At 33.9% G+C, this 26,500-nt stretch overlaps 2 protein-coding genes and 1 long non-coding RNA gene across 6 annotated transcripts; 2 read left to right on the forward strand and 1 right to left on the reverse strand.

Moving 5' to 3' along the window:
* The first annotated feature begins 869 nt into the window (after positions 1-869).
* On the forward strand, positions 870-1,767 carry LOC136350541 (uncharacterized). The gene is made up of 3 exons (XR_010734170.1): positions 870-1,014; positions 1,066-1,587; positions 1,635-1,767. It is a non-coding gene; the product is annotated as an uncharacterized lncRNA (long non-coding RNA).
* A 2,305-nt stretch (positions 1,768-4,072) lies between these two features.
* ERp60 (disulfide-isomerase A3) lies at positions 4,073-7,501 on the forward strand. Its single transcript, XM_066302775.1, has 9 exons — positions 4,073-4,301; positions 5,225-5,436; positions 5,493-5,721; positions 5,777-5,893; positions 6,007-6,139; positions 6,193-6,356; positions 6,412-6,643; positions 6,751-6,885; positions 6,951-7,501. The coding sequence occupies exons 1-9, from the start codon at positions 4,156-4,158 to the stop codon at positions 7,059-7,061; spliced, it is 1,479 nt and encodes a 492-aa protein (XP_066158872.1). The 5' UTR covers positions 4,073-4,155; the 3' UTR covers positions 7,062-7,501.
* Positions 7,502-8,565: 1,064 nt separating this feature from the next.
* On the reverse strand, positions 8,566-26,266 carry LOC136350745 (arginine kinase). 4 transcript variants are annotated; one of them, XM_066302779.1, is made up of 3 exons: positions 26,126-26,266; positions 10,033-10,208; positions 8,566-9,788 (listed from the first exon to the last, which is right to left on the reverse strand). In XM_066302779.1, the coding sequence occupies exons 1-3, from the start codon at positions 26,164-26,166 to the stop codon at positions 8,887-8,889; spliced, it is 1,119 nt and encodes a 372-aa protein (XP_066158876.1). In that variant the 5' UTR covers positions 26,167-26,266; the 3' UTR covers positions 8,566-8,886. The 4 variants fall into 4 exon arrangements, with proteins under 4 accessions (XP_066158876.1, XP_066158878.1, XP_066158877.1 ...); XM_066302781.1 differs by lacking the exon at positions 26,126-26,266 and adding an exon at positions 24,817-25,002; XM_066302780.1 differs by lacking the exon at positions 26,126-26,266 and adding an exon at positions 19,971-20,118.
* Between the last annotated feature and the right edge of the window lie 234 nt (positions 26,267-26,500).

Consider the following 26,500-nt stretch of genomic DNA (forward strand, 5'->3'; position numbering starts at 1 on the left):
GGGTTTTATTAAATGAAATAAGACGTATACGTTGTTATCGGTTGGGAGTGGCAAGCGTCGGGCCACTTTGGCAGCTTTCATTTTTGAGAATTAATTTCCTGTTGGCATTCTTTAAAAAGGGGAGACAAGCACAGTGCATTTGTGACTTCGAGTCAGCTAACCGCATATTGTTTGCGGAGAAGCTAATAAGAAAAACTCTAACTGCTTTTCCAGATTCAGTTACCAGGGGTATCCCAAGAGTTTACATGGAAGCGGTCTGCCACTAGGGAGCTAAGTAAATGCAATTCGACTATCAATATCGTTAATGAACTAATAAGTAAGCACTGACGCGCAAATGATAGTGATAGCTAAATGTGCATCATACACTCCAAAGTTATGAGACTAATATGGTTTTCAAAGCGGCGCAGGTTTCAAGTTGTTGTACTCGCGGTGTGCTGCACATCGCCCTTTTTGCAAGCACAAATTAAGGGTCAATACTAAAATCAAACAATACATTCTTCTCAACCGTCACTGGTATTGAAATACTCATCAAAAATATATCTAGTGAAGCAAAATTTAATTAAAATTCAATCAGAACGCCGTTGGCATTTATCACAGTGTTATCTCTTTGGGTTCTGCCTAAGAAAACATTTTAAATAGTAAATTGTCAGCATCTGCACTGCCTCCTATGAAATTATGTGTCTTAAATGGAAGAAAATCAACACATTTAGAAGATAAAACCGAGACTGCTCGCGTGCTTTTTGGACGGTTGGCCATTATTTGACGTTCCGTCTGTCATATTTTATTGCTGTCGTTCGCTTATCAACGATAAACTTGGGAATTTTATTGTGTATTACGAGTTTAAATTTTTCTTTAATATCAGGGGTGCAATAAGGCCAAACGTAATGTTCTGTGCCCGAGAGTTCACTTTAACGTGGGTCTTAATTGAGTACGCGATACCTATTTCGATATTGATACTATCGTAATTATTAGAGTATTTGAACATTTGCTACCTACGTGGTTCCATTATTTAGGGTAAAACCAGAGGATTGAAATAAAGTGTTAAATATCAATTTCTCCTTGTAGGGGAAGCTTTTAAATAGGGATGAGCCTGGAAAGCAACAGGTTATCTCGTTTGAAGGCATAGAGGGATAAACAGTGGAAACCGTCCTGTCGGTAGTGTAAAAAGATTAATTTTCCGAAAACCGTATAGGAGAGGATAGCGTGGACTTTAAAGACTTCTAATTGGCCATTAAGGGTTATTTTGTGCTCGAGGCGCCGCAGAAAGTGGTGTGTATGTGGTCAGATAGGCGACCCCACCGCCTTGCCGCAACTGCTAAGTATCCAGGCCTCTCTACTTAATTAGTTGAAAGCGGAGTTCCCTTTGGTCTTCGACTTATAAAGATCTATTGATGCATGAGCATTATTAATTCTATCTAACTCAGATTCGAACGGAGACCGCATCCAAGTTTTACTCACCAAATAGGATAAAGCTACAAAGGGAATTGAATTGGTAACTTGATTTTGTCGGGACCTTGCAGGCGACATCTTCGATAATTACTTTAATAGCCAGATCATAACTTTACCTGCACTTGGGCAAAGTAAAGGGTAAGTGGTAATGTGGTTAAAATATCAAACCTACATTTAGATTCCAGTAATTTCTATTTAATTCAAAGTCTTCTTTGCCTTGAAATCTTAAGTGCCAAACTGAATCAATAAGCCTAAGTCACTGAGCAGATACCTTTTACCAAGTTCCCGTTGAGGAAAATCGGAAATGTTTGCTTCGGTTTGCATCCCCAAATCCCACTCTTAAATAAAATCCCATGTTTAGACGGTACTCGATATCTGGCCTGATCTTTGGTAACAAGGCTAAAAGGCAGTCGAGGATTTACGTAAAAGCGTATCTCGATGTTCCGTGATCTCTCATCCAGGATGACAAGGAGTCGAGAGGCTTTTCAAATAACTTCAATTGAACCGCAAATATACCTCGGTTTTATACAGTTTGTCGAATTTATTTATCTTCAGAGTTATGATACTCCAGGATTTGTATGTCGTGGATATCCATAATGTTTCCAATCAGAAAATCCAGACTTTTTATACATGTTACTGTGTAGATACGCATAGTGTATAGTAGCGAGAAATGAGCTATTAAAAGGCGTAAAATATAAGTTTTTCCTGTGTAGAATATATCATAATAATTTCGGGTAAACTGCAAGCGGGGATCTGCAGGAACGTTCCCAAGCCCAACAATATAATTCCAAGAAGGCAGTAAATCTCAACTTTTAGGAGTGTGCGACTCGGTAAAGAGAGAAAAGCACGAAAGGAAGGGGATTAAAGATCAGTAATCTTATAGGTTAGATGAATTATGGCGGTATTTCCCGGTTCCATTTCGCTTCCCGAGCCACCTTCTCAAAAATCCTTTATGTTTGCCGAGAAATTGCCGTTTAGTTGCTCGAGATTATGAAGACGAAATTAATTAAGATTCTATAGCCCATGTATCTTCGGATTTCGATGCCAGGTGCCGGTATAGACGTAGTCCCGAGACAACATAGTCTTACGCGAGGGCCTGCTTATGATTTATCTCAGCCACTTATTGCGCCCTACTTATTAAGTGTACTTTACTGATTAACTCAATTCCTTCCAGGTTAATGCTTGTCAAAAAGATTCATGTTATTGGCAATATATTATAATCGGACGTTAATTTATATTTTAATTTAGATACCTACAACTACCTCTAATGAAAATATAACCTGCGCTCAATCTAAATTCTGAAAGTTAAAAAGTTACGGTAGTCGGACGTACATACCCCAGATATATTAACCCTTGACATACAATTACAGAAATATTTATTTTATTACCCCACAACCCACAACTTTGAACATAGTACTGAAAAAATTGCTATTTTGCATATTTACTATGCCATGAAACTGGAATTGAATCCAGGTTCAGTTTAATGGAACCATTGTATATTTATATAATCGAAAACTAGATTCGATTTGAAAAGCAGCTTTCTTTAACATTTAGAATCACAGCACATTGAGATTCAAAATTCATGTGAAAAAAATCAGGTTATTTTTAAATCATTACATGTTTTAATCTAAAATCACAAAATAAAGAAATCGGCAGACATGTGCTTAATTCAGATGGAAAATGGTCCTGAACTCAAAATAATTTATTTTCAACGCGGACACGCAGTAAATATATTCATTTTCGTACTTTATCCTCAATTTAATACTAGGCAACCCACGATACACGGCATTTCTTTGGACAAATCAATGAACTAGTCAAATAAAGACATTTTAGAATATTGACGTTTTCTAATGATATTTAAGATAAAACTATAAAGACACAAAAATCACTACAAAGAATATACCAGTAAAATTTTTGGTTGTGCAATAATAAGCAAAAAATGTAATTTACCACTTTCAAGTGATTTCTTGTCGTTTTGGTGAAGGTAAATTCTCCTCTTTATCAAAGCTTAGCTTGGTTTAAATAATTACAAAGTTGATAAAAATCGTCATTAAAAGTCATATTTTACATTATCCAAATATAAATTAATGTAATAAGCACATCATTACACAGAATATCAGTATATTATTTTATACACTATTCATACAAGCCTAATATCCTATTAAATTCTTATGAGTTACTTTGCAATAATTATTATAGACATTATGAGGGTGAAACACGCCCATGTTTCTTATCTGTATCTAAAGTAAAATACATTTTTTTTGCACAAATATGGTGTATTGACTTAAATCTGCACTCACAAATAATTTTCAAGCAATCAAGACAATTTGTTAATCGCAAATCTTCTAAAGCTTCTTATCCACCTTGAATCGTGAAATCTAGTAAATAAACCACTATAAAACAACTATATATAAATGTTATTTGTTTAAACATTTGGGTAATTTTTTTTGTATATAATTAACTTGGTTTATCAGTTTTCTACATTTGAATTTAGCCGGCATTCCTGGCCAATGGCTGCGTTACATTTTTATAGCCGTAGTGACGATCGGCCAATCACAATGGGACAACACAAAGGCTAACGCATGAGCTTTCGATATAATCGTGGCCACGTACAAATCCCACTACTTCTTTTGACAGTTCTTAAAAGTCTTAGAGGTACGTTCGAAGCCGGTTCGGATTTATTTTGTCGCGCAAAACTAAGAGAAAATGTACCTTTTGCAACTATTTACCGTACTTTATATAGCTTCCAGTGCTCTGGCAACAGAAGAGGACGTTCTAGAGTTGGGAGACAGCGATTTTGACTCCAAACTTGCCGAACATGAGACAGCCTTGGTGATGTTTTATGCCCCATGGTAAGTTCTTGCCCATTTTCTAATACCTTTGAACTCATTTGCCCAAATTTTTTAACGTCATGTAACTACAGTGCGAACCTAAAAAATTTGTTGACTTTAATGGGAATATATAACCCCAAAACAAGAATTTTGTGTGTTGGGGCTTTGGTACAATAATTTTTTTTTTATATTTAAGTATATTTGTAAGAACTTTTAATTGTCCTAAATATTAAGGCATTAATTACTAATAACCTTAGTTGAGATAAATATTTGAAAAATAACTGTAAAATGCTATAAATGTCTGGATACTATTCCAACAAAAATATACTTTTAATTTCCCTCCTTTCCTCTCTATTCTGTTGTTAAAAAATAATAGAACAAATCAAATTAAATAACAACAGAATACAGTACTTAATTATCAACAACTGTCACAATGCACACCTAAGAATATAAAAGTAAAGAAGACATGCCAGTGGTACTATCTGGTATAAAGTCAGTTACCTCATTTGAAAAAGAAGCAAAAGTCTATATAGCCCTATAGAAAGTATGTCTGATTCAAGTGCCAACATATTTTTTTCTATAGAAAGGTTTTGGTTTATTTTCTAAAGCAGGAGTCCACAACATGACCCTTATACATTGTATAGACAACTAAAAATATATTCCACATTATAGGTTTTAAAAAAATTTAATATAAAAATTCAATAATAATATTTTTTATATTTGTTGTAACTCAAGTACACCCTACTACATAAAAAATTAAGGTGATAAACAAACCAAAGGTTAATAATTTTACTTTCACAATATAAAATAGATAGGAACTTTCCAATCCCCAATACACATCAGCAAATTAAAAAAAACTATATTTTCATATTTTCATGTGACATGAAAACAATATTTATAATTGTTCTTTGCAAATTTTGCAATGTGTGGTAATTTTTCTTTAGGTGTGGTCACTGTAAACGTCTGAAACCGGAATATGCCAAAGCTGCTGAAGACCTGATCCGAAATGACCCTCCAGTTGCCTTAGTAAAAGTTGATTGTACTGAAGCAGGTAAAGAAACCTGTAACAAGAACTCTGTCAATGGATATCCCACACTGAAAATCTTCCGCAATGGAGAGTATTCTCAAGATTATAATGGACCTAGAGAAGCCAATGGTAATGCCAATTTTCTTGACCTTTAAACTCATATTAAGTTCTTTTTTTCATTATAGGCATTGTAAAATACATGAAATCGCAAGTGGGACCAGCTTCAAGAGAACTTAAAGCAATTGCTGACTTGGAAAAATTGTTGAGTGGAGAAAAAGAATCTGTGGTTGTTGGTTTCTTTGAAAAGGAATCAGACCTTAAGGCTGCTTTCCTGCAACTTGCAAACAAATTGAGAGAAAAAGTACAATTTGCTCATTCTTCCTTTAAGGAAGTGTTGGATAAACAAGGCTTAAGGTAACTGTCACCTTAAATTTTATTCATTAACAATTTGATTGATTTTATTCTTTAGTGATGGAGTAGTTCTCTTCCGCCCAGCCCACTTGAAAAACAAATTTGAACCTGAATCAGTTACATACTCTGGTTCTGCTGAAACTGCTGATTTAAATGATTTTGTTACCAAGAACTTGTAAGTAATTATTAATTATTATTGAAAGAACCTTTGTTGTTGCCAATTTTCCATCTAATTAAAGATAACCTTTGACTTATTTGTGACATCTTTTAAAATCTTTACAAATTTAGCCATGGATTGGTGGGTGTGCGCAAAACTGACAATCAGCGTGAATTCAACAAACCTTTAGTTATTGTCTACTACGGTGTTGACTATGTGAAGAACCCCAAGGGAACTAACTACTGGCGGAACAGGGTTTTGAAGGTTTGATTGTGTTAATCTTGCAATGTTATAAACTATAATTGAGGTTGTTATAGGTAGCCAAAGGTTTTGAAGGGAAAGTCAACTTTGCGATTGCGGCCAATGATGAATTCACTCATGAACTTAACGAATTCGGCATTGAGTTCGCTCAGAGTGACAAACCTCGGGTTGCAGCTCGAGACTCCAATGACAAAAAATACGTTCTCCGCGAAGAATTCTCGTAAGAAAGATATGCGCTGTCTTGGCCAATGTTATTTAATAAATTTCTCAAATAGTGTCGACGCTTTAGAGGCCTTTGTAAACGACTTACTGGATGGAAATTTGGAAGCCTACATAAAATCGGAACCTATCCCTGAAACTCAAGAAGGACCAGTTACAGTGGCTGTAGCCAGGAACTTTGATGATACTGTAATTAACAATGGAAAAGACACGTTAATTGAGTTTTATGCCCCTTGGTGCGGACACTGCAAGAAGTTGGCTCCAACTTTCGATGAATTAGCTGAGAAAGTAAGATAATAAACTATTGACCGCGGTTTTATGCATCTCATTGTGATTAATAATTATATTAATTTCATAATTTTGAATCTTAATACATGTATGTTTCTAATTTTTAGTTAAAAGATGAAGATGTCGCTATTGTGAAGATGGACGCAACTGCCAATGATGTAACTGCTCCATTTGATGTTCGTGGTTTTCCAACTCTTTACTGGGCACCAAAGGACAAGAAAGATAGTCCTGTCAGATATGATGTACGTAAAACTCATTCATTGCTTAAAGATTTGTTTTTAAAGTGATTATAATTGTTCTAATGCAGGGTGGACGGGAGATAAATGATTTTATCAATTACATTGCCAAGGAAGCAACCAACGAACTGAAAGGCTGGGACAGAAGCGGAAACCCAAAGCCCGATAAGACTGAATTGTAGGTTGTTAAGTGGTGTTTTAGAATTTTTGTATTTTTTACGCCCATGTGGAGTTGGGATTTTCACGTTGTAAGGAAGTGTAGACCTTTATTCTAGACATTTGCATATATTTTTCGGGTTTTCATTTTTTAATCATTCAAATACTGTTGGATATCACTCCTGGTTGAAAACGTCAAAGAGCTTTTGTATTTTTATAAGTAAAATAAAATGTCGAGAAACCATGATTTTTGTTACTTCTATTAAGTTTCCTCAATTTTAAAACTCAAAAGTGATGTAGGTATTGAAAATTTTTGTTCACTTACTGCATAAATACACCTTTCACTTGACATTTTTCAAAAAATAATTATTAGAAAGCTAACTTCTTCGATTCAGAACGATGTGACATGTTTAAGGTATGTGTTGTGATGTTAATTTAATTTAATAAATAAATTGCTTTTATACAATTGTTTTTTTTTACTTTTTTAAACCAGTTTCTGATTTTTTACATCACTAATCTATATAAGATATTAAAGACACCCTTTTATCTCTCTATTTAACAGTACTACGAATGCTTCTGTGGCATTTTTTGCAAAAAACAATTGCGTTATTTGGATAGGATTAAAGAATAAAGTTTGAGTACACTTTCTGTTCTATTCGGATTTCTGTTTTAACAGCAAAATGGTTCTTTTTATATACCAATGATTTGACTTTCCTGAACATTCGGGGATATTACAATTTTCACTGATAATAATTATTTTATGGTTTCTTAACGTAACGGTGGACATCGAATTATCTGTCTGTCATTATTAAATAAAACTAGTGAAATAAATTTCAAGCATTGATACCAGACAATCTGGTAAATTTTTGAATATTCGTTTGACAATCTGTTCAAGTTTGTGAGCAACACATCGGGTGTAAAGGGAAAAGTCTCAAAAGAATATTATACGGTGAGAGTTGTATCTACTGAGCTTAGACTGAAAACAAGAGCATGTATTTTTTCACAAGTGTTTTTTGAGGGGTTGATATAAGATTTCCATTATTCCTATGATTGAAGCGTAAAAGTTTCGCTTTTCATTTGTAATTAATTTTACATATAACTGAGGGTTCTTTCACCTGTTTAGGTATTTAAGACTTAACGAAAACCAAATGAAGAAGATTAAATTGGTGCGCTTAAACTACAACAGAGTAGGGAGTTACTTTTAAATGCACAATTGCTCACTGATAGATCGATGCACGATTTCCATATTAATTGACAAGGGATTCCCTACAGTAAATATAAATTTGCCCTACCTATATACAGTTCGCACACATATACATATCAATCCTGACGAGCTTGGGGAAACAGAAGCCGAAATGTTATCAGCCCAAAGTGCTAGATTGATATGCCGAATTGTGCTTACGATTGAAGTTTGAATCAAATTTAAAATTTACATTTTTACAACTCACAATAGTTGTGAAAAAATATTTCTATTAAGGCCACTCAGTTTGACCGAAATGTGAAATTCTGTTGGAAATGAAAGAACAAATATATACTGGACGTCTTTTATTAAACGACATTTTTTTAAATAAATTTGCAATTAAAATAATACTTATATATTTTACATTACAAACAAAAAGAAAACCAAGACGTACACCTTCTATGTGTGACATTAAATTAGTTGTAAAATAAAACGTTTTTGAGAATTAATGTCATCTAGAAAGCTTGACGAATAATACGCTAAATTATTAATTTGAGAAGCTTCGATTGCAGTAAGCATTCTCCGCTTCTACGGCAACCAATAAACGTATGAAAAGTACTAAAAAATTATCATATCATTGCTTATACGTAATGATCACGAATGTACGGGGTTTACAATTCCTTTTCGATTTTGATCAGTTCAGCAATACCATCGTACATTTCCTTGACAGCTTCGAATTCAGTAAGACCCATGCGCCTCTTGTTGGAAATGTCATAGATACCACCCTCAGCTTCGGTGTGCTCGCCGCGAGTACCACGAACTTGCAAGTTGTACTTGGAAGCAACTTCTTCAAGTTTGGCTTTGTTGGCGGCCAGCTTGGGTACCTTGATGTGTACTGAAGCACGAACAGTAGTACCTAAATTGGTTGGGCAAAAAGTGAGGAACCCAAGCCTGTCGTTGTGAGAAAAGGGGATACGCTTCTCGATATCATTGACAGCCGTGACCAGACGACGATAGACTTGTCCCAAGTCACCTCCCATTTGCATGGAAATGATACGAAGATGATCTTCCTCATTACACCAGACCAAGAATGTTTTGTTTTCGTTGTGGAAAATACCACGTCCAGAAGGCCAGAAACGGCAGGCGTTGGCAGCCTGCAAGAATCTGTCGCCTTCCTTGAACAAGAAGTGATCGTCGATCAGTTTCTGCTGAACGTCTTTGCTCATTCCAGTCAAAGGATAGAAAGTTCCTTTCAATTCGCCCTCAAGTCCGGATAGAGTGCTGGACACTTTCTGTTCCATTTCCTTGTACTGCTCTTCGGTCAAGCAGGGGTTGAAAGGATATCCTTCCATAGACCTACCGCACCTCACACGGGTGGAAACAACGAATTCGTTGTTGGGATCGAGGTTGCCAAACACACTGACATCACCCCAGTTTTTGGGGGGGTGCTTGTCGCCCTTGGTAAACCCTTTGTGATAGTCTTCGATGATGGGATCGAAGAGATCAGCGAATACTGTGTAGGCTTCAGCATCGGGGGCATAGATACCGATTCCGGAATCATGATTCTCATAACCTGGAAAAATTACATAATAATTTTGAAACTTGAGTAAGAAATTGCTACAAATATTATAAAATTTAAACAAATTTTTAGGTAAATCTGAACCTAAGCAATTAATCTCTATAAATAAGAATTGGAATTTCGCCAGTAGGGCTGCGATAATAACCAGCAAAACAGATCTTAGCTAAATATACAGAATCAAGGTTTCAAGTGTTTTTAGCTTAAATTATACAATTTGACTTCATTCTCTGTCTATTACCTGACTGGATGCAATCCAGAAGAGTAGATCCAAAAGAAGTTTTCTTGTTTTTGAGAGCGTCAAAGACCTCCCTGGTGAGATACTTCTTCAAAAGGGACTTAGAATCGGAAGCTTCAAGCTTCTTAAAGCCAGCTTCAAGTTTCTCGAGAACTGCGGCATCAACCATTGTGTCTTTTCTGCAAATGAACAGAGACTTTTCAATTTGGTTTTAAGTTTAAAGATGGAAAAGTCCCTTTACATAAAGGAGAATCTATTAAATCTAGACAAATAAGGCGAGGAAAAAGCTTCTGAAATGAAGGAGCCGATAGTTCCGTTTAATTAATACTAACTACGGTAAATCTCATGTAAGTTCGTTAAAGATGTATCGTAACACTAAAATTTATAACGGTTTCAGTACTCTTATGGATTATTAAATTCTAAAATAACTTGTCCTATACTTTATAACTTAAAGAAAACACCGTGTGAATGACAGCCCAAATTTAACAATTTATTACTAGTTTTAAATCTTTTCTAAACAAAAGTTTTCTTATTTTTTAACTCGCTTATTTTTGCACAGCACAAAATACCACATATAATTCTTTAACCTTTTGAATTAAAAACATTTTTTTTAAATTCAGTCGGAACCATTTACTGAGATGACATTCGCTTTCAGCTCAGAAATGAACGGTACTTTGAACAGAATTATATTGATTAATAGTGCTGAACGACAGTTTGAAAGCTTCATAGGGGGTATTCGAAGCTTATACCTTACTTACAGAACCTAGAATACACTGCTCAAAATCATCAAGAGAACAAGACTGTTCTTGGGATCGTTAATTTGTGACAAAAAAAAATTGCCAATACTTCATGTTGTTCGGTAGGTGATTAGTCGATTGTGGACACGATACCAAGGAACTGGAGAAGTGGTAGAAAAACATACTGAGTGTATACTCATAACAGCAACGCAAGATCATTCTCTGGTTCTTCAAGCTAGGCGTTTAAGAATAGTTACAGCTAGAGATCTACATTGGAAATATGCACGAGACATACGGTGTGCCGATTTCAGATCAAATTGCTACAAGCCCATGACATGAATTTGGTCTACACCCTCGTCAACCAATGCGGGTCACTAAAAAAAGGTGTAGAGTAAATCACGCTCTACCTTTGACTGGGGCGGAGGAACGTTAACATTGGGGTCTAGAAGAATAAGGCAATGTTTGGAAGAATCTGAGTTTCGGTTTGGACCTGACATCTTAATGCTGGTGGTGATAACACGAGGTATTCAAGAATTTTATAGTCAATTACTCTCACTACATAAAGACTATAGCGAAAAATATGCTTGTTTCTGAGATCCTTTTCAACAGTGTATTTAACTAAAAAATCAGAAGTGTTATCATCCTAATTCGAAACGTACTTAAGTTTCCTTGGCATAATTTATGAATATTTCGAGCTTAAATATGGAATTTTGCTCATCCCAGAATGCGTGGTTTTCCTAGAATTTTTATAATTAAAATGGTACATTATAAAATATTCGAAAGTATAAAAATTTCACAATCGTTCTCAAATGTATATGTGAAGTGTTCATAATATTCGAATATAAATTCACTAATATACAGGATGTTCCATTTAAATTAAGACGTGTTGTTGAGCTTTTCACATTTACATCCACGATAATATTTTGCAAACTATATTCGAATAAATCACTGAAAGGCTTTTATATGAAACGTACATCTACTTGGAATTTTAAAATGTCCAAAATGTACACAAATTCGAATAAATTGCAGTGAAATACTCGATAGTTCAAATGACTGTTGGTTTTTTTCGGCATAAATTAACTATTTCAGTTTTTTTTAATATGACGAATCAATTTTTATATATAAATATATTTCAAAGTTTCAAAGGCGAAGTGCTACGTGAATATTTCATTGGAGCAGTGAAAACCTTGTGCTTTTAATACTTTCGTGATGGAAACGCCCTTTGAACTTTAATACTTCTTTCGTCTCCGATAAAATAAAGGAAAATATTTTATTGATAATGGAATGATCATGGACAGGCATTTTATTTGTTCTTATATTTTCCATGAAACCGCAAAAAAATGTTCTCCTCTATTACAAAATTCAAATTAAAGAAACACCACACACAAACCACACAAAAGGACAATCACTAAGAATATTTGAATAAAAACATAAATCTAATGCAAAAAGTGTTTCGAAAAACGTCAAGTTCTTTTGGAAAATTCTGGTGCGTGGCATTCGACGAACACCACGGTAGTTACGCCACTGTGTGCGTAAAGGAAAGTCGCGAAAAGTGATGTTATTTCACATGAAAAATTTAAAATTAAATGAAAAAAAGTAAAAATCATGCCATTTATAACGGATTTTGCCGGAAAGGAAAATATGTGGTTATAGGAACGATAAGCCGGCCGGGACCGGTCGAACCTCTGATAATACCAGGAAAAGCAATCAAGATGCATACTTAAGATAGATAGCCAAGAGACAGGTAACACAACACATAGAGAAGCTTCCACATAATTCCAGGCGCGTCCCATGGACATCGTGCTATTGACCCATGCATCAGACATCAACAGGAATTGTACAAACCCGGTTTCATCCTCTTTTTTTTGCTCTTTAGCGGTATTTTCCTTCGAAGCGCACCCTCCCATTTCGAATAAAAAATCTAACTAGCTATATGAAAAACACTGAAGGGACACTATAACTAAATGGATGGAAAAACTATCCTTCATGGGATTGTGACGACGCCCTTAAACCTAAGGCGTAAGGGTTAAAAAACACCCCGCCACCTCTTGAACCCGACTTTCGTTTGACTAAATCGAACTTTCGCAAACAGGGCGCAGTTTTATAGAAATCGATAGACGCATTTTCGGCGCGTGTCGTCGACCAATGGCAAAGCTCCTTTATTGACAACTGTCCCGAATTTTCCCGAGTTTGCCACCCCTATAAGCACAGGCCCTCACACTACACTATCCCCCTTATTGCCAGGGGTTGTCTTCGAGTGAATCAATTAAACGAATGATAATCAAGTACTTTTCAGTCTGACCGCATACCACAGCCACTAAACAAATGTTGTGTAAACTTTCTGAACAACCTTTTTAGTATTTTCGATTTAGTTTTCATGCGCATAAGCGAAAATTTTAATTGGTATAAGATAACGTAAGATAACATCTAACACCTCGAATTATTTAAATATTTAAAAGGATTTCTCCTTATCTTTAAAAAATGGGTTTTATTGAGGAGTGTTAAATCATATCTTCTAATTTTGGCACGGATTAAGTTCAACCCTATCAGTATTAAGTAAATCGGTCTTTGGTTATATAATACGCATTTATAATCATTTTTTGTCAAATTGATTAAATCTCCGCTAATTACTTTATTGTTTTCTAAGTATTAGACCAATATTCTCTATACGCAGTATAACACAGGTAAATACGGAAATTCTGGGCTATGTCGGGGTAATAATGTTAACCCCCATTTGCAGCAGTTTTTTACCAAACCACTAAAGCTAGAGGACTACGGAAGTAACTAAATCAGACTTTAAAGCATTCACAAAGATTTTTTCGGTCTCATCGATGAAACATTTTACAATTATTTAGCTCTCTGCTTAATTACTAACCAGAATTAGTTGTTTTATTCACAACCATATTCACCATATATCTACAAGCCCAGCTTAAGTCGAACCATGCTTTAATTTGACACCTCAACACGCAAAGTTGTCAATTTAAGTTAATTTTAGCGTTTCGCCAACTTGTGAACTAGAGAGAACATGGGCGACGAGTTAATAAATGAATTATACTACGATTCCATGCAAATTGACCTACCCCCAGGGTGATTTGATTGCTTACACAATAATTTATTTAGATACTTTTCAAAGGAATTGATCTAAACGGACCGAGAAGTTTTCAGGTCACCTCTAACAACTTTCAAAACTACAAATGTTGCTTTAACTACACAAATTATTCTCTTAGGAACTTCAATATAAAACAGCTATTTTTTCCGATATTTCGAGAAATGAATTGAAAATTTAGATATTTTTTATATTTCGACAATAATGTTAAATTGACTAAATACGCCGAGTGACGTCACTGGAATAGAGGTATTTTTGATTTTGAAAATTGGCACCTAAGTGAAGTATCAACGGCGAAATACTTTTTGAGAATTTTGAGTATATCAAAAAATGTGTTAAGGTGGTAAAATTCTCGGTTGGGTGGAGTCATTTTAAAAAAGGTATTTTTGTGGAATCATGAAGTAGCATCCGTCAACATAGTTTCGAAACACGTAAAATTTCGAAAAACTCTAAAAAATTTCAAATATACATCTAAAGCTAGAGATTTTTTTTTATAAATTAAAAGTAATCATGAAATCAAAAAAAAATATCAAAAATACAAAAACGTACAAAACAACAAAATTTCCTTTAAAATGATTATCATCTATACATAGATCTATGTATATGCCAGACGTAATAAAGCTGGTAAATAATAACCTCCACATCGCATACCTAATAAGCATATTAAGGTGCAGTAATGCTCTTATAACATTTTTATTGCCAGCATTAGCTGATTTAAGGGTTTTTGTTGTGATGATCACTGACGTGATACCAATACTTTCACATCTTACTTGTACATGTTTGATACTAAGTTATGCAGAAAGACTGATAAAGCTGCAATAAAAATGTTTAATAGGCTTAGTTATTGGGAAAGTATAACGCGTCACACCCCACTTTTAGGGCCCCAACAGCACTCAAAATCGGTATTTGCAATTATAAAATGAATGCAAAAGCATGATCGATGCAGGGGCAAAAGCCACCCTACATGAGTTGGTGATTGTTTCATGTTGCAAATAGCTAAATAAATCAATAGGGGTTAAGTGCAAGCTGCAGTATGATAACTCATTGGGGGGAAGCCACTGAAAGGAATTATATTTATACGTAGAATTACATTAAAATTACAAAAGGAAAATTAAATATGGAAGAAATAAGAAATTTGTAGAAGCATTATTTGAAATTTTGTTAGGATGCTCATTGTGTATAGGCGTATAAATACAAAGATAAACTCACGTTAATGTACTGAATTATTTCCCTCTGACTGCATAATAGTGTGTTTTTTGTATGTCTATTTTTAAAACATTATAAATAGGATGCACCAAATGCTCTCTCTACCTCGGTTTACAGCTGTTTCAAAAATAATATTATTTTCGAAAAAAGCTTTCTGGTGGCGCGGCCTTCTCATTTTTAGGTAGTCAAATATTAATGCATATCAGATCTTGCTAAAAGTCAAGTTAAAATAAAATAATTAAACTCGGAAATGCAAAATTTTATGAGAGTTAACTTTTTTACTGAGAGACACTGTATATAATATATTGATATATATACTATATAGAAACAGCATATATTTCTGTTTTCAAATATATAGGGTGATTCGCAAGACTTGAATGCGTCGAGAACCGCAAAACAAGTCAATTTTTCAAATAAGAATTCTTATGCATATGATTATTGAGATATTGGACTCAGAAAATGTCTGAAGAAAATTGAAAAAATATTTTGTGCTTCAGCAATGTCGAAACATAAAAACATCAAATTTAGAAAATGTATTTTCTTTACTGATATCTTTAATTGGTAACAACTTGAAGCGACTGGCAGGTTAAAAAGGAATGCCTTGGGGATGGATTACCTGCAACATTTTGTGAATTTTTTTATACAAGGCGCAAAATCTTGCAGCAGACAAACACAACCAGACAGTGATCTCAAATTAAAAAAACCGGTATTGCATAACCACAGTTTACTTCAATAAATGACTAAACCTGGGCCTGAAAGGCGATTCACCCTGGAGTAAAAACTATAATTTTTCCTATCCACATTAGAAAGCATCAACAATATGGTAACTTCTTTTAAATGATACACGCAAACTTAGAAGGACAACAAATTTCCTCGCAGTTCAATGAGGAATTATTTAGATATAAAAGGTACCGACGTCGGTCATACCCTTTGTCGGCCCTCTTAGGCGGCACACACCAAAGAGACGGGAACACCATCCACTCGACTTTGTATTCGTACCCACATATAAAGCTTACCGCGGATTCTACAATAGAAATAATTTTATAATTTTTATTTCTGAATAGCATATTTGTTTTATCATTTTGCTGAAGACACCTGCAGAGTGTAATCCATAAAGTAGGCCTTAATTGTTTGGTTTTCGGTTCTTTTTAAGTTCAATCGACGACATAAAACCAATTAATCTTCAGTCGGCTCGAGGAAGAAAATTTCCACAAGAAATAAAATATGACATGATTAACCACATTTCACTGTTACCTACTTAGCAAAAGTTTTAAGTATTAGATTGTCTATGTGAATTAACCATTAGCTTGCACTAAGTACTAACTAGAAACGATCCATCCCTACTTTTATAGTACCTAATTAGATGGAATCAACACTAATTTTACAATGTTTACGCTTTTATTTAGTAACTAGTCGTTAACATCTTTCACACGTTCACATTCTGACTCATACTTCAAGTTTTCTAATAGGTTTATGATGTGTTTGTTAGTTGTAAGTACTGTAGGCAGGAGAATTTTTTGGAATTAGTAGGTATGCAGTCAGAAGCAAGAAAAAGGAAAAAATTTCATGTTTTGTTAAAGTCGATTAGGTCACACGTAGCCAATATCATGAACTGGTTATATTGTTTATATTACAAAAATTGCAACAATTTTTTTTCCAATACATCAATCTAATTTTGGCATTCCTATATCAGGAACAAGAGCGAACGACCTTGGCAAATTTGGCGACTTGGGCGAAATTTTTAATCACAACCCTCCGGCCCTAAGCGAAATCTGCGACAACGAAAGTCCGCCGTCCAACCTCGCCTTCCATAAAATTGCTACTGATCAGGAATGTATAGATACAATTTCGTGCTTTAATTTTTGAACAAAATTTAATTATCCATATTTTAAGCATGAAAGATTTTTCACCAATAACCTATTTTCCCTAGAAAAGGGCACTTTTCAGCTAACAAATTTTTTCAAAATGGCTCGTTGAATAAAGAATTTTGTACTCGATCGGATTGCGTTGAAAATATTTTCTCACGGACTCTTACGAAAAAGTACATAACGAATGAATTTATATGCCTCTTTAGTTGAGTACAAATAAGTTCTAATTCTAAAAATGATTATTTTACCGAGAAATTTCAACAGGATCCTTTAAAGAAAAGTCTTCCAAGGCAACTAAAAGTAGAATTTAAAAATTTGTAGATTCTAATAAACATACGAATTTACATAAATTTGAATATTTGGATCGATTGATATCCCTTTAAGAGGCATTTGCAAAACTTTGTGCAACTTTTGAACTCGAAAGACTGAAAACGAATGCTCACTTGGAACTCAGCCTGAATGCATAATTTGATAAAAGGTGCCAATACATGCCAAGAATATTTTTTATCTATTGCAGTTCGTCAAATAGCTATTCCGATATTCGAACTCGTTGATGCCCCTACAGGATGTGAATTATTAGCGTCTCCACGTTCGACATTGAGCTACATAGTGAAGTAAGCTTCTGACTAATTCCGGTGACTAATTAGCCAGTAATAGTGGAGAACATTTATGTTGTGTAAATCTAAAAGAATGCCATTTTATGATGAACCTTTATGTGATAAACAAATCAAATATTCTGGTTTATTTTAGAAATGTAAATTTGAAATTTAATTAGCAACGTAGTACGTACCTAACAAATTTGAGGAATCTTTGAAACATTGTCCTACCCACCGACCAGCACCAAAACTGATAGATGAATAATTGAAAAACCAATTAATGAATTTTCAACGTGCGGTAACGTAAACTCGGTTTAGAAAAACACCAAACATCATTATTGTTTACCTCATAATACAGTATGAAAATAAATTCAGTTAATGTAAGGAAAATTACTCATAAGCCTGTACAACTTGAGAATTCGGGAAGTGTCAGAGAGCAGAGTTAGTCAAATTGGAGCAAAATTACTTAACCAGGCAAATTTAAAGTTTGCTAAGTAAAACCCCATGCTAGGTTTAATTACTTTGGATAAAGATAAATTAATAAAAACTAAATGTAACAAAGCTACTGTTAAATTTTTAATGAAATAAAATTTTCCAAAAAATAGAAAATATCCTGTACAATTTCGTACTTTAAGTTAATACTAAAAAATATGTAAAAAGAATAAACATGAAAATGTTTCCATATTTCCTGAAAGAAATAAGTCTCAACCAGCTAAATTCACAGTTTGCCTTTTATTTCTAGATGACTTATAATAATATTAATACATTTAACAACTCAAAATTATAGAGAATCTCTGAATATCAAAAAATCCTCAAGGAAATCTTAACAACTAATAAAAAAGTTACATCCAAGATTTCCTCGACGACTTAAAAAAATCGTCGAGACACCTAGCAGTGTTGAAAATTTTTTTTGACCTTCCCAAAATTCGTATTCGCCAAAATTCCCTGGCAAATGCTGAAAATTTGAAAACTTGCACAATACATCAAGAGCTTAATAAATTCTATTGAAGATTCAATGTTAAAACATTCCAAAGTGTCCTCATGAGTTTAGATTAGAACGAGAGTCCAAAAATATCCTTTGGAAAAACACTTTTTAATTGCCATTAAGGCTTTTAGTAAGAAATTAAAAAAAAAACGTCGGTACTCCAATTTCGAAAATTATAAACTTGATCGAATTAAAAATAGATGGCGCTAGTCGGGGTGTGATGTTGGGATATCTTCGATATTTGATTTGTATGTAATGTTTGGTTACATATACTAAAGTCGACATTAATGAAAATTAATGCATGAATGCAATGGTTAATACCGTAATAGATGTCCCTAATGGGCCATTTGGCATGCAATGACACACAACCACGGTTCAGAATCTAATAAGCTTTTTTCCTTAATCATCAAACTGGGGTTGATAGTTGGATGCATTCAATTAAGGCTCAAACAGTTAAACACTTCCGATGCAGTAGGCTGAGAATCAGTGTCATTAACCCATTCTCCCGTTATCTTTGGCAACTTTTTTATGGCTGAATGCAACTTAGATGGCGGCAATTTATAGCGAAAAGTTATGGGTTCCCAGTCTTCCAGGAACGTAACCGCAATTCGATACTTTAATTGGAAATTACGATTTGAAACATCATCACTTTCGCACTAACATGCGTCCACATCATTTATGCAATTGTGGCAATTTTGTGACTAAACATTCTCGAGATCGCATCGTTGATTATTTCATTTGATAGCGGCTTGAGCGCAGTCACGTAGCACTTGCCTATTGAGTTTTACCTTTGATAAAAAACCTGATTGCGTTGGCCAACAACAGACTCTCGAACGTAATTAGTAATGGCTGCCTAAACAGACGGAACATGTCTAGGATTTTTAATGGACAACTCGAAGGAAGTGCTCGTGATTCACTCTTTATGATAAAGTTTTATTGAATAATTGAGTTAGATATTAAGGTTGTTGCAGCAATTGGCCGCCCCCACGAACAGTTGGCGCAGTTTACTCACACCGACTCAAAGTTACGTAAGGGATATTCGATTTTCCATGTTCAAACTTTCGGTGTGGCGCGTTCCGAAAACGCCTGCCAATTTAGCATATGATAAGAGCGGTTGTGGGAATAATTCTTTGGGCAATAATACGGAAAGATGAGCTCAAAACTTTATTGCTACCTCAAGCAGTTTTCTCGAAAAATCCGTAATTAAAGACAAATTCAAATTGATTACGTATTTAAAATCCGCAGTAATGAATTAAAGCGTTTCAACATAAATTTGCTGCAGGAATTAGCATTTTAAGCTAGCATTATGTGCAAGAAAATGATTGCTTCGGAGATGACAAAATGCGACAAAATATATTAAAAGCATCATTCATGTTTGTCACGGAAGCAAATTACGAATAGACTGAATAAGCCTGAACAACTGTAATAGCAAACACTCCGTACCTTATATTGTTCCTTTCGAACTATATCCGAAACACACGCCACCAGGATTGAACCTACTATGACTCTGAATAGGAAAACTCTGTGTAGATGAGCTCCTGGTGTAACCCCACTCTACCCTATGACGTAAGGTGCATTTAACCAATCGACAAAATTTACGTATTCCATTCGAAAATTTAAATGGTTTAGATTTTTTCTGGTCGATGGGTGCAACTGAAGAGATTATTTTTACTTTTTGCAGGTTCCCAGGATTTGGGAGCCTTTGTCGACATGCCCGGGATTCCGAAATTCATTACCTTACCGTCGGTTATTGTTGCTAATAACAAATTTTGCAATGATTTATCCGCGAATCAATGTTTTTATTTCTAGAGATTTATATACTTTAATCAGCGATTTTTTTAGAATCATTGCGATTTGCATTGTAAATTTTCGAATTTAGTGTTTTAACTTTTCAACCCTGAAACATGAAAAGCTAAGGCTTTCTTTGAGGCGCAGTTGCATAAGTTTCATTTTAAAATCTGACTATAGCTAGTTAAATCGGGGTGAAAGAAATTGGCGCGATGCTTCAAAATGGTTCCCCCTAAGTCGTTACACAATTTTTAATTTAAAATTAGAATCTTCTTTCAACAAGTCGAATTTTTTTACATCTGTGATAATTGATAGATATATAGAGTGTCCGGAAATAACGTCGAAATATTTTGAGAGGTGATCGTAGAAATTAAAACAATAAAAAAAAAGTTCCAATAAACATTCCCCAAAAATAGCTTCTTGAAGGCGTTAAACATTCTCAAAAGAGGAACTCTGAGGATGGTTTTTTCGCAATATTTTCGAAACGATTTGCACTAAAATTGCAAAATTCGGTTAGATAAGTTAGAATGGGAACACTTTTTTGTGTTATTAATTGCAGGTTTTAATCAAGGGTGCCACATGAATTAGTCTTCTACGTAAATGTTGCCCCAAATTTTTGTTTATGACATTTTTTAATTTTTTAAATCAAATTACTAAATCATAAATATTTTTAAGTAAAAGAGGTCTTCTTATTTTATCTCGTTAAGGTAAAAGCAATAAGTTTTTATAAACCGATACAGGATTACATGGATATCTAAATGCATCTGGATAAACATACCAAGCATACTTGCAATAGATTTTTTTATTAACCAGCAATAACAAGACTAGTGTGATTAAGAATTTATAAATTATTCTCAGCAAATGTTGAAAATGGCCTCAGTTCATCTCAATGCGTCCTCTAATTCTTTTTTTCGCAGATTTCGATAGTCATGTAATCGGGCATTGGTTTATAAAAACTCATTTTTCTGAACAACGGTCTATTCTAACAAAATGAAATAAAATCTTTCGTTCCTCTCACTAAAAAATTATTGCGAATCGGTAATTCGATTTGAAAAATTAAGAAATGCCATAAAAAAGTTTGAAGAACATTTATGTTGGAGACTCCCTGTATGTAACGCTCTTGATTAAAATCTGCAATTAATAATTAAAAAAATATTCTCATTCTAACTTATCTAACCGAATTTCATAATTTTAACGCACATTGTTTCGAAAACGATGAAAAAAACCATCTTCTGAGTTCCCCCTTTAAAGGATTTTAATGCCTTACAAGAAGCAATTTTTTGGGTATGTTTGTAAGATTTCGTTTAATTATTTTAATCCTTAAAATGCTGTCACAAAATATTTGGACATAATTTCCCGATATCTTGTATATCAGAAAAGGTAAAATGTTAATGTACTACATGAAGCAAAAAGAAATTTTTATAACAAATATTGTGAAAAAAATTAAGGAGAACTACTTTGCAGGAACGCTTAGGACACCTGCACAGGATGCCCCAGTCCCAATTTGGGTATTACAGGCAGAAAAATAGGTCGATGGTGGTAATGAAGCACAAAATACCCCTCCATCATACCTATTGATTGTTGGATCCTGGCCAAGTCTGCAAAGCGATTTATTATATAACTATATTAAGTTAAAGCCTTAGTAATAATGGTTATTCAATATTACATTGAGTTTCAAATTCATATCTCCAGCTCGAGGGATATTTGGGCTGATTATGGACTAATGTAAAATGCATTAGGAGTTGGTTTAGTTCGTGTGAAATCCAACGAAACCCACTGAAATAGGCAACTATAAAAATGCAAATATGTAGTAGTCATTAATGAAAAAATAGCAGTACAGAGACGGCAGTTGCATTTAAGGAGATGGATTGCATGTCACGGAACTGACCTAGGTCAGTAAAGAAATCCAAGCGGGCACCAGTAAATTGCGCCCAACGGCTTTCTACGCCCAGTCTTCTAATACTTAATGATAAAGCTTCTAGGAAAAACTACTCGGAACAGTTTTAACACATTTTAACAAAAAGCTAATTAAACCAAAAACTTTGCCATATAATAACAGGAAGTTATCTAACGTGTGTTATAATATCTCAGTTTTACGATATGTAATGATCACTCGTTGTTATTTTCGAGATCTAGCCAAGTTTTCGATACATTTTAAAATTAGATATTCCTGAATCTTGTTTCCATGCAAAGATTTCAACAGGTTAATGTTATCGATTTGATTAGTAAATACCAGATAAACAACACATTACAACATAATTATTGAAACTTGACTGGTTTTACCTGAACTTGTGATTTGAGTCATTCGTAACGTTGCGTTATTACTGATAAGGGGACTTCATTAAAGCATTTAGGCCAGCTCAAGAGCTCGTGGCAGTGTACACGGCCCTTAAACTTGTTTCTGCCATCAACAAATTGGAGTTGCAATTCCAAATCTACAACCTGAGGCATTGACTGTGTGCCAAGGAGCAATTTGAAATCAACAATGCACGTCTAACGTTTAATTTATTTAGGAAAGATTAATTTATTTCACAGTAAAAATTAAACAATTATTTGACTCAGACCATTGTTTAATTTAATTAAACTTTAGCTTGCAAAATTGGGTGTAATTAAAGTTGATACGTGATGGAATACGCATTTTACTTGAATTAGTGTCGTGAATTATTTGAACAATTTTAAAATTATGTTGATCAATTATATAATACTTGTTTTTGGGTGGAATTGTAAAGTCGTTCACGATGTGATTCAGAATAAGAAGCATTGAATAATATATAGGTTTCAAAACAATGGGGCAGTTTTTGACATATTTTTTTGCATATATTTTATCTTTTCTAAGCCCTTAATGCTTTTATTTGATCGTAGGAATATATAAATATTTAAAATGTGGCAGAAAAGTGGGTAAAAACTGAGTATCTCGAAGATTATAAGAGCTACAGAGTACGAATCTTTCGTACTAAACACCAATACAAAACCTTCTCAGCGGCAGCAACTAAACGTTTTCAATTTAATTTTATTTATTGATTTCGAAATTCTAAGGAGTTATTAAAAAAATTCAAGACTTAAAAGTGGATTTCACAAGTACGGATGTAGAAAGGAAAAACAATTAAGGGGCAAATCAGATGAAAAATGGGGCACACATTTCTTTATTTAATGCTCGTTCGAAGTATGCTTTGAAATTTTAAATATTCACAGGGATTTGATAAAATGACGTCACTTTTTACCAGTTTACAAAGACTCTTTGTATTTTTTATTCACAATTGAAACCAGAATTTTCAGACATTTACTCATTCAGCAAATGAAAAGCGCAATTGATATTGCCAGATATTTCAAAAACGTAAAGGTAGAAGCGCCCACAGAGTTGGAACAAATTATAGTAACTCGCTTTCATACTTTTTTAGCACATCCTCAAAGTAAATTCACTAAATTCGATTTCTAAAATACAGAATTTTGAATGCCAAGGCTGTAAATCGGGAGGCCAGCCAAAAAGGTTTGTAAATTTAGATTATGTGATAACGCTTTGCACATAACTCATACTGAAGTCAAAGTCGTACATTAACGTTTTATTTTCTGTTTATGAACTACCTTGAATAATCACGCGCAAAATTGCCTGAACCATGAAAAAATACCTTTTTCTGGAAAGTTTTGAATTTCTCTCCAAAAATTAGGCAGATTTGATTAAACATTATTATTACCTCATATTAATATTGAGCCATTGTTTTGGCACAAAAAATAATTAACTCTCACGTTAAACAGCAGTGTTTAAATTGGCAAATTTCCTCGACTATGGGCTTTGTATTAAAATTAGCTTCTGATAAAACAGGTGTTGGACGAAACATTCTACAGGAACATTTTAATGTTTTACGTTTCCAACATTACAAGATTGCCGAGGTTGTCAGTGGTAGCAAATTTGATCATTAACGGATAAAGAAAAAGTTAGGTCAACAAGTAAATTATTAATGATGATAAGAAAATCTTCAAGTTACATAAATGTGATTTTTGAGTGGATTAATAGTAAAATAGCATGCGTTTCCTGTGTAGACACCTCTATCAATGCATGTAGACAAAATGGTACTTATAATTTCTCACAACAATTCATTTAAACACACAAAATGATTCATACGCTTACACACATGCCGCAATAATATTGAGAACTTTCTCCATAGTTTACAAAAGTTAATTTAACAACAAAACATAGAAAGACAAGTCAACGAATTTGCTACTACTCGACCGCACCTTTACCCTTCTATATCTCGACTGCCCATTTTCTCCCCTCGCTTTTCCATTTTCAATTCTAAGAAGGTTCCCCAGTCTAAAAGGGGATTCCCCGACATTTGGCTATTTAATAGCGGTGGCGGTGGTAACTTTGTTTGAAAATGATTTATCCCGAGACGGCTCTGTTAGTTTTCTTGTCATTATTTTATTACTAACTCTAATGCCATAATACTAAAAACTCGAGGGCTACCAAATCCCCGATACACACATAACACTCAAACGAACCTACCTAATCAACAGTACCACCAAAAATGCCTATAAATACAAAAGTAGCACCTGATCTAATACACGTAACACCGGTCACACTCTTAGGAGAGGTATTCACATTACTACGTTAGATCTTCAATTTATTGAATTGTAAAAATATTATTAGAGCATAAAGAAACAATACAGTCATGAGAAGGTAGTCACAGGCCCACCACTTCAAAACTGGTAAGAAGAACCAGCTAGGTCATATAGCAACCCGTTCTTGTGTTTCTATGCAAGCCGTTGTTGATGATTCATAAGAACCGTCGAGTACCACTCATCTTTGCTTTCTTTTTGAATTTGCTTAACAAGGATGTAAGAAAGGTGTACTGTTCAAGGCCATCATCACATGACAAGGCGGAGAAAAGAATTATTAATGTTATTAATATTTGATATGGAGATTCATGCAAACATATACGTGCTAACTTATTGACTAATTGAGTGTTTTATGAAGCTGAGAGTCGTCTGCTAATATAAATGTGTTTTTGTTTAAAAATTTATTTCATAAATTCATATTTTTATGCACCTAAAAGCTAACGCAATCGCGTTTTTAAAGCCTATACAGGTTGATTCATTAAGAATAGAACAAACCAAAAGTTAGAGATCTATACGTTAAATGGTGACAATTGGAGAAAATATGCCTTATTCAAAAGCTGAAAGTTTCGGATAATTACAAGGTGCTGAAAGTTAAAATTTCAATTAATTTTTTTTGTTATTTTTTTTTAAATATTGGGGTTAGACCCTTGACAACTTGCAAAATTATATTTTTTAAGATGAATTATTTATTCTAAGAAATGAAAGTTCACTTGGTTTGTTTCGCTTTTAATTCTGGTATTATCAAATTTAAACATAGTGTTCGTTAAATAGATTGTTTTTGAAAACAGAGCGTGGTATTGAAATAAAATCTAAATAATGGAAAAATGAATGCTGTTTCAGATTTTGTATAAAATTTCATGTTAAACATACAAGATAAAAAATTAGTTAAAATTTTAACTTTTCAAACCCTGTATGTCCGAAAATATCAACTTTCGAATGAGGCATATTTTCTATAATCGGCACAATTTCACATAAAGTATCTCCAGCTTTCGGTTGTCCCATGGTTAATGAAAAATCTTGTATATATGTATACAACGTTACCGCATTTTACTCCCCACTTTAAGTAAATTCGTTACTAAGCCACCCCCAGCATATCAACCCTCATTTGCAGAAGCTAAATATTAAGCTTGTCCATGCCTCTGATTTTATTAGCCTGTTTAAAAGGCAAAATTCAGGAAAATTTAAAAGTAACTTACTTAACAATGGTGCAGGTAGGGGCGTCTACGGGAACGGTCATTTTTGCACAAATGGTTTATTGCTTCGAAATATTGCTTTATAGGTAGTACGTAAACTATGCAGAACTAGGCCCAATTCAACTTGGTTTCCAAATATTGTTTAAGGTAAGTTTGGAGGTAAAAATAAATATATTTCTGAAGAATGTTTAAAGAGAGATAAGAAGCGAAGAAAAAAATTTAGTTCAAAATCTCTCTTCGGATATTCTATCTTGGATATTGATAAACATTATTAGCAAGGCGGAACATGAATCTTTCCACATACGTGAAACACAAGAAAATCAATTGATCGTAATATTAAGGAAAATTTGTATTACTGCTCCATTCACCTCCAATGCG

The sequence above is a fragment of the Euwallacea fornicatus genome, chromosome 3 (genome assembly GCF_040115645.1).
Source record: "Euwallacea fornicatus isolate EFF26 chromosome 3, ASM4011564v1, whole genome shotgun sequence".
NCBI classification, from domain to species: Eukaryota; Metazoa; Arthropoda; class Insecta; order Coleoptera; family Curculionidae; genus Euwallacea; species Euwallacea fornicatus.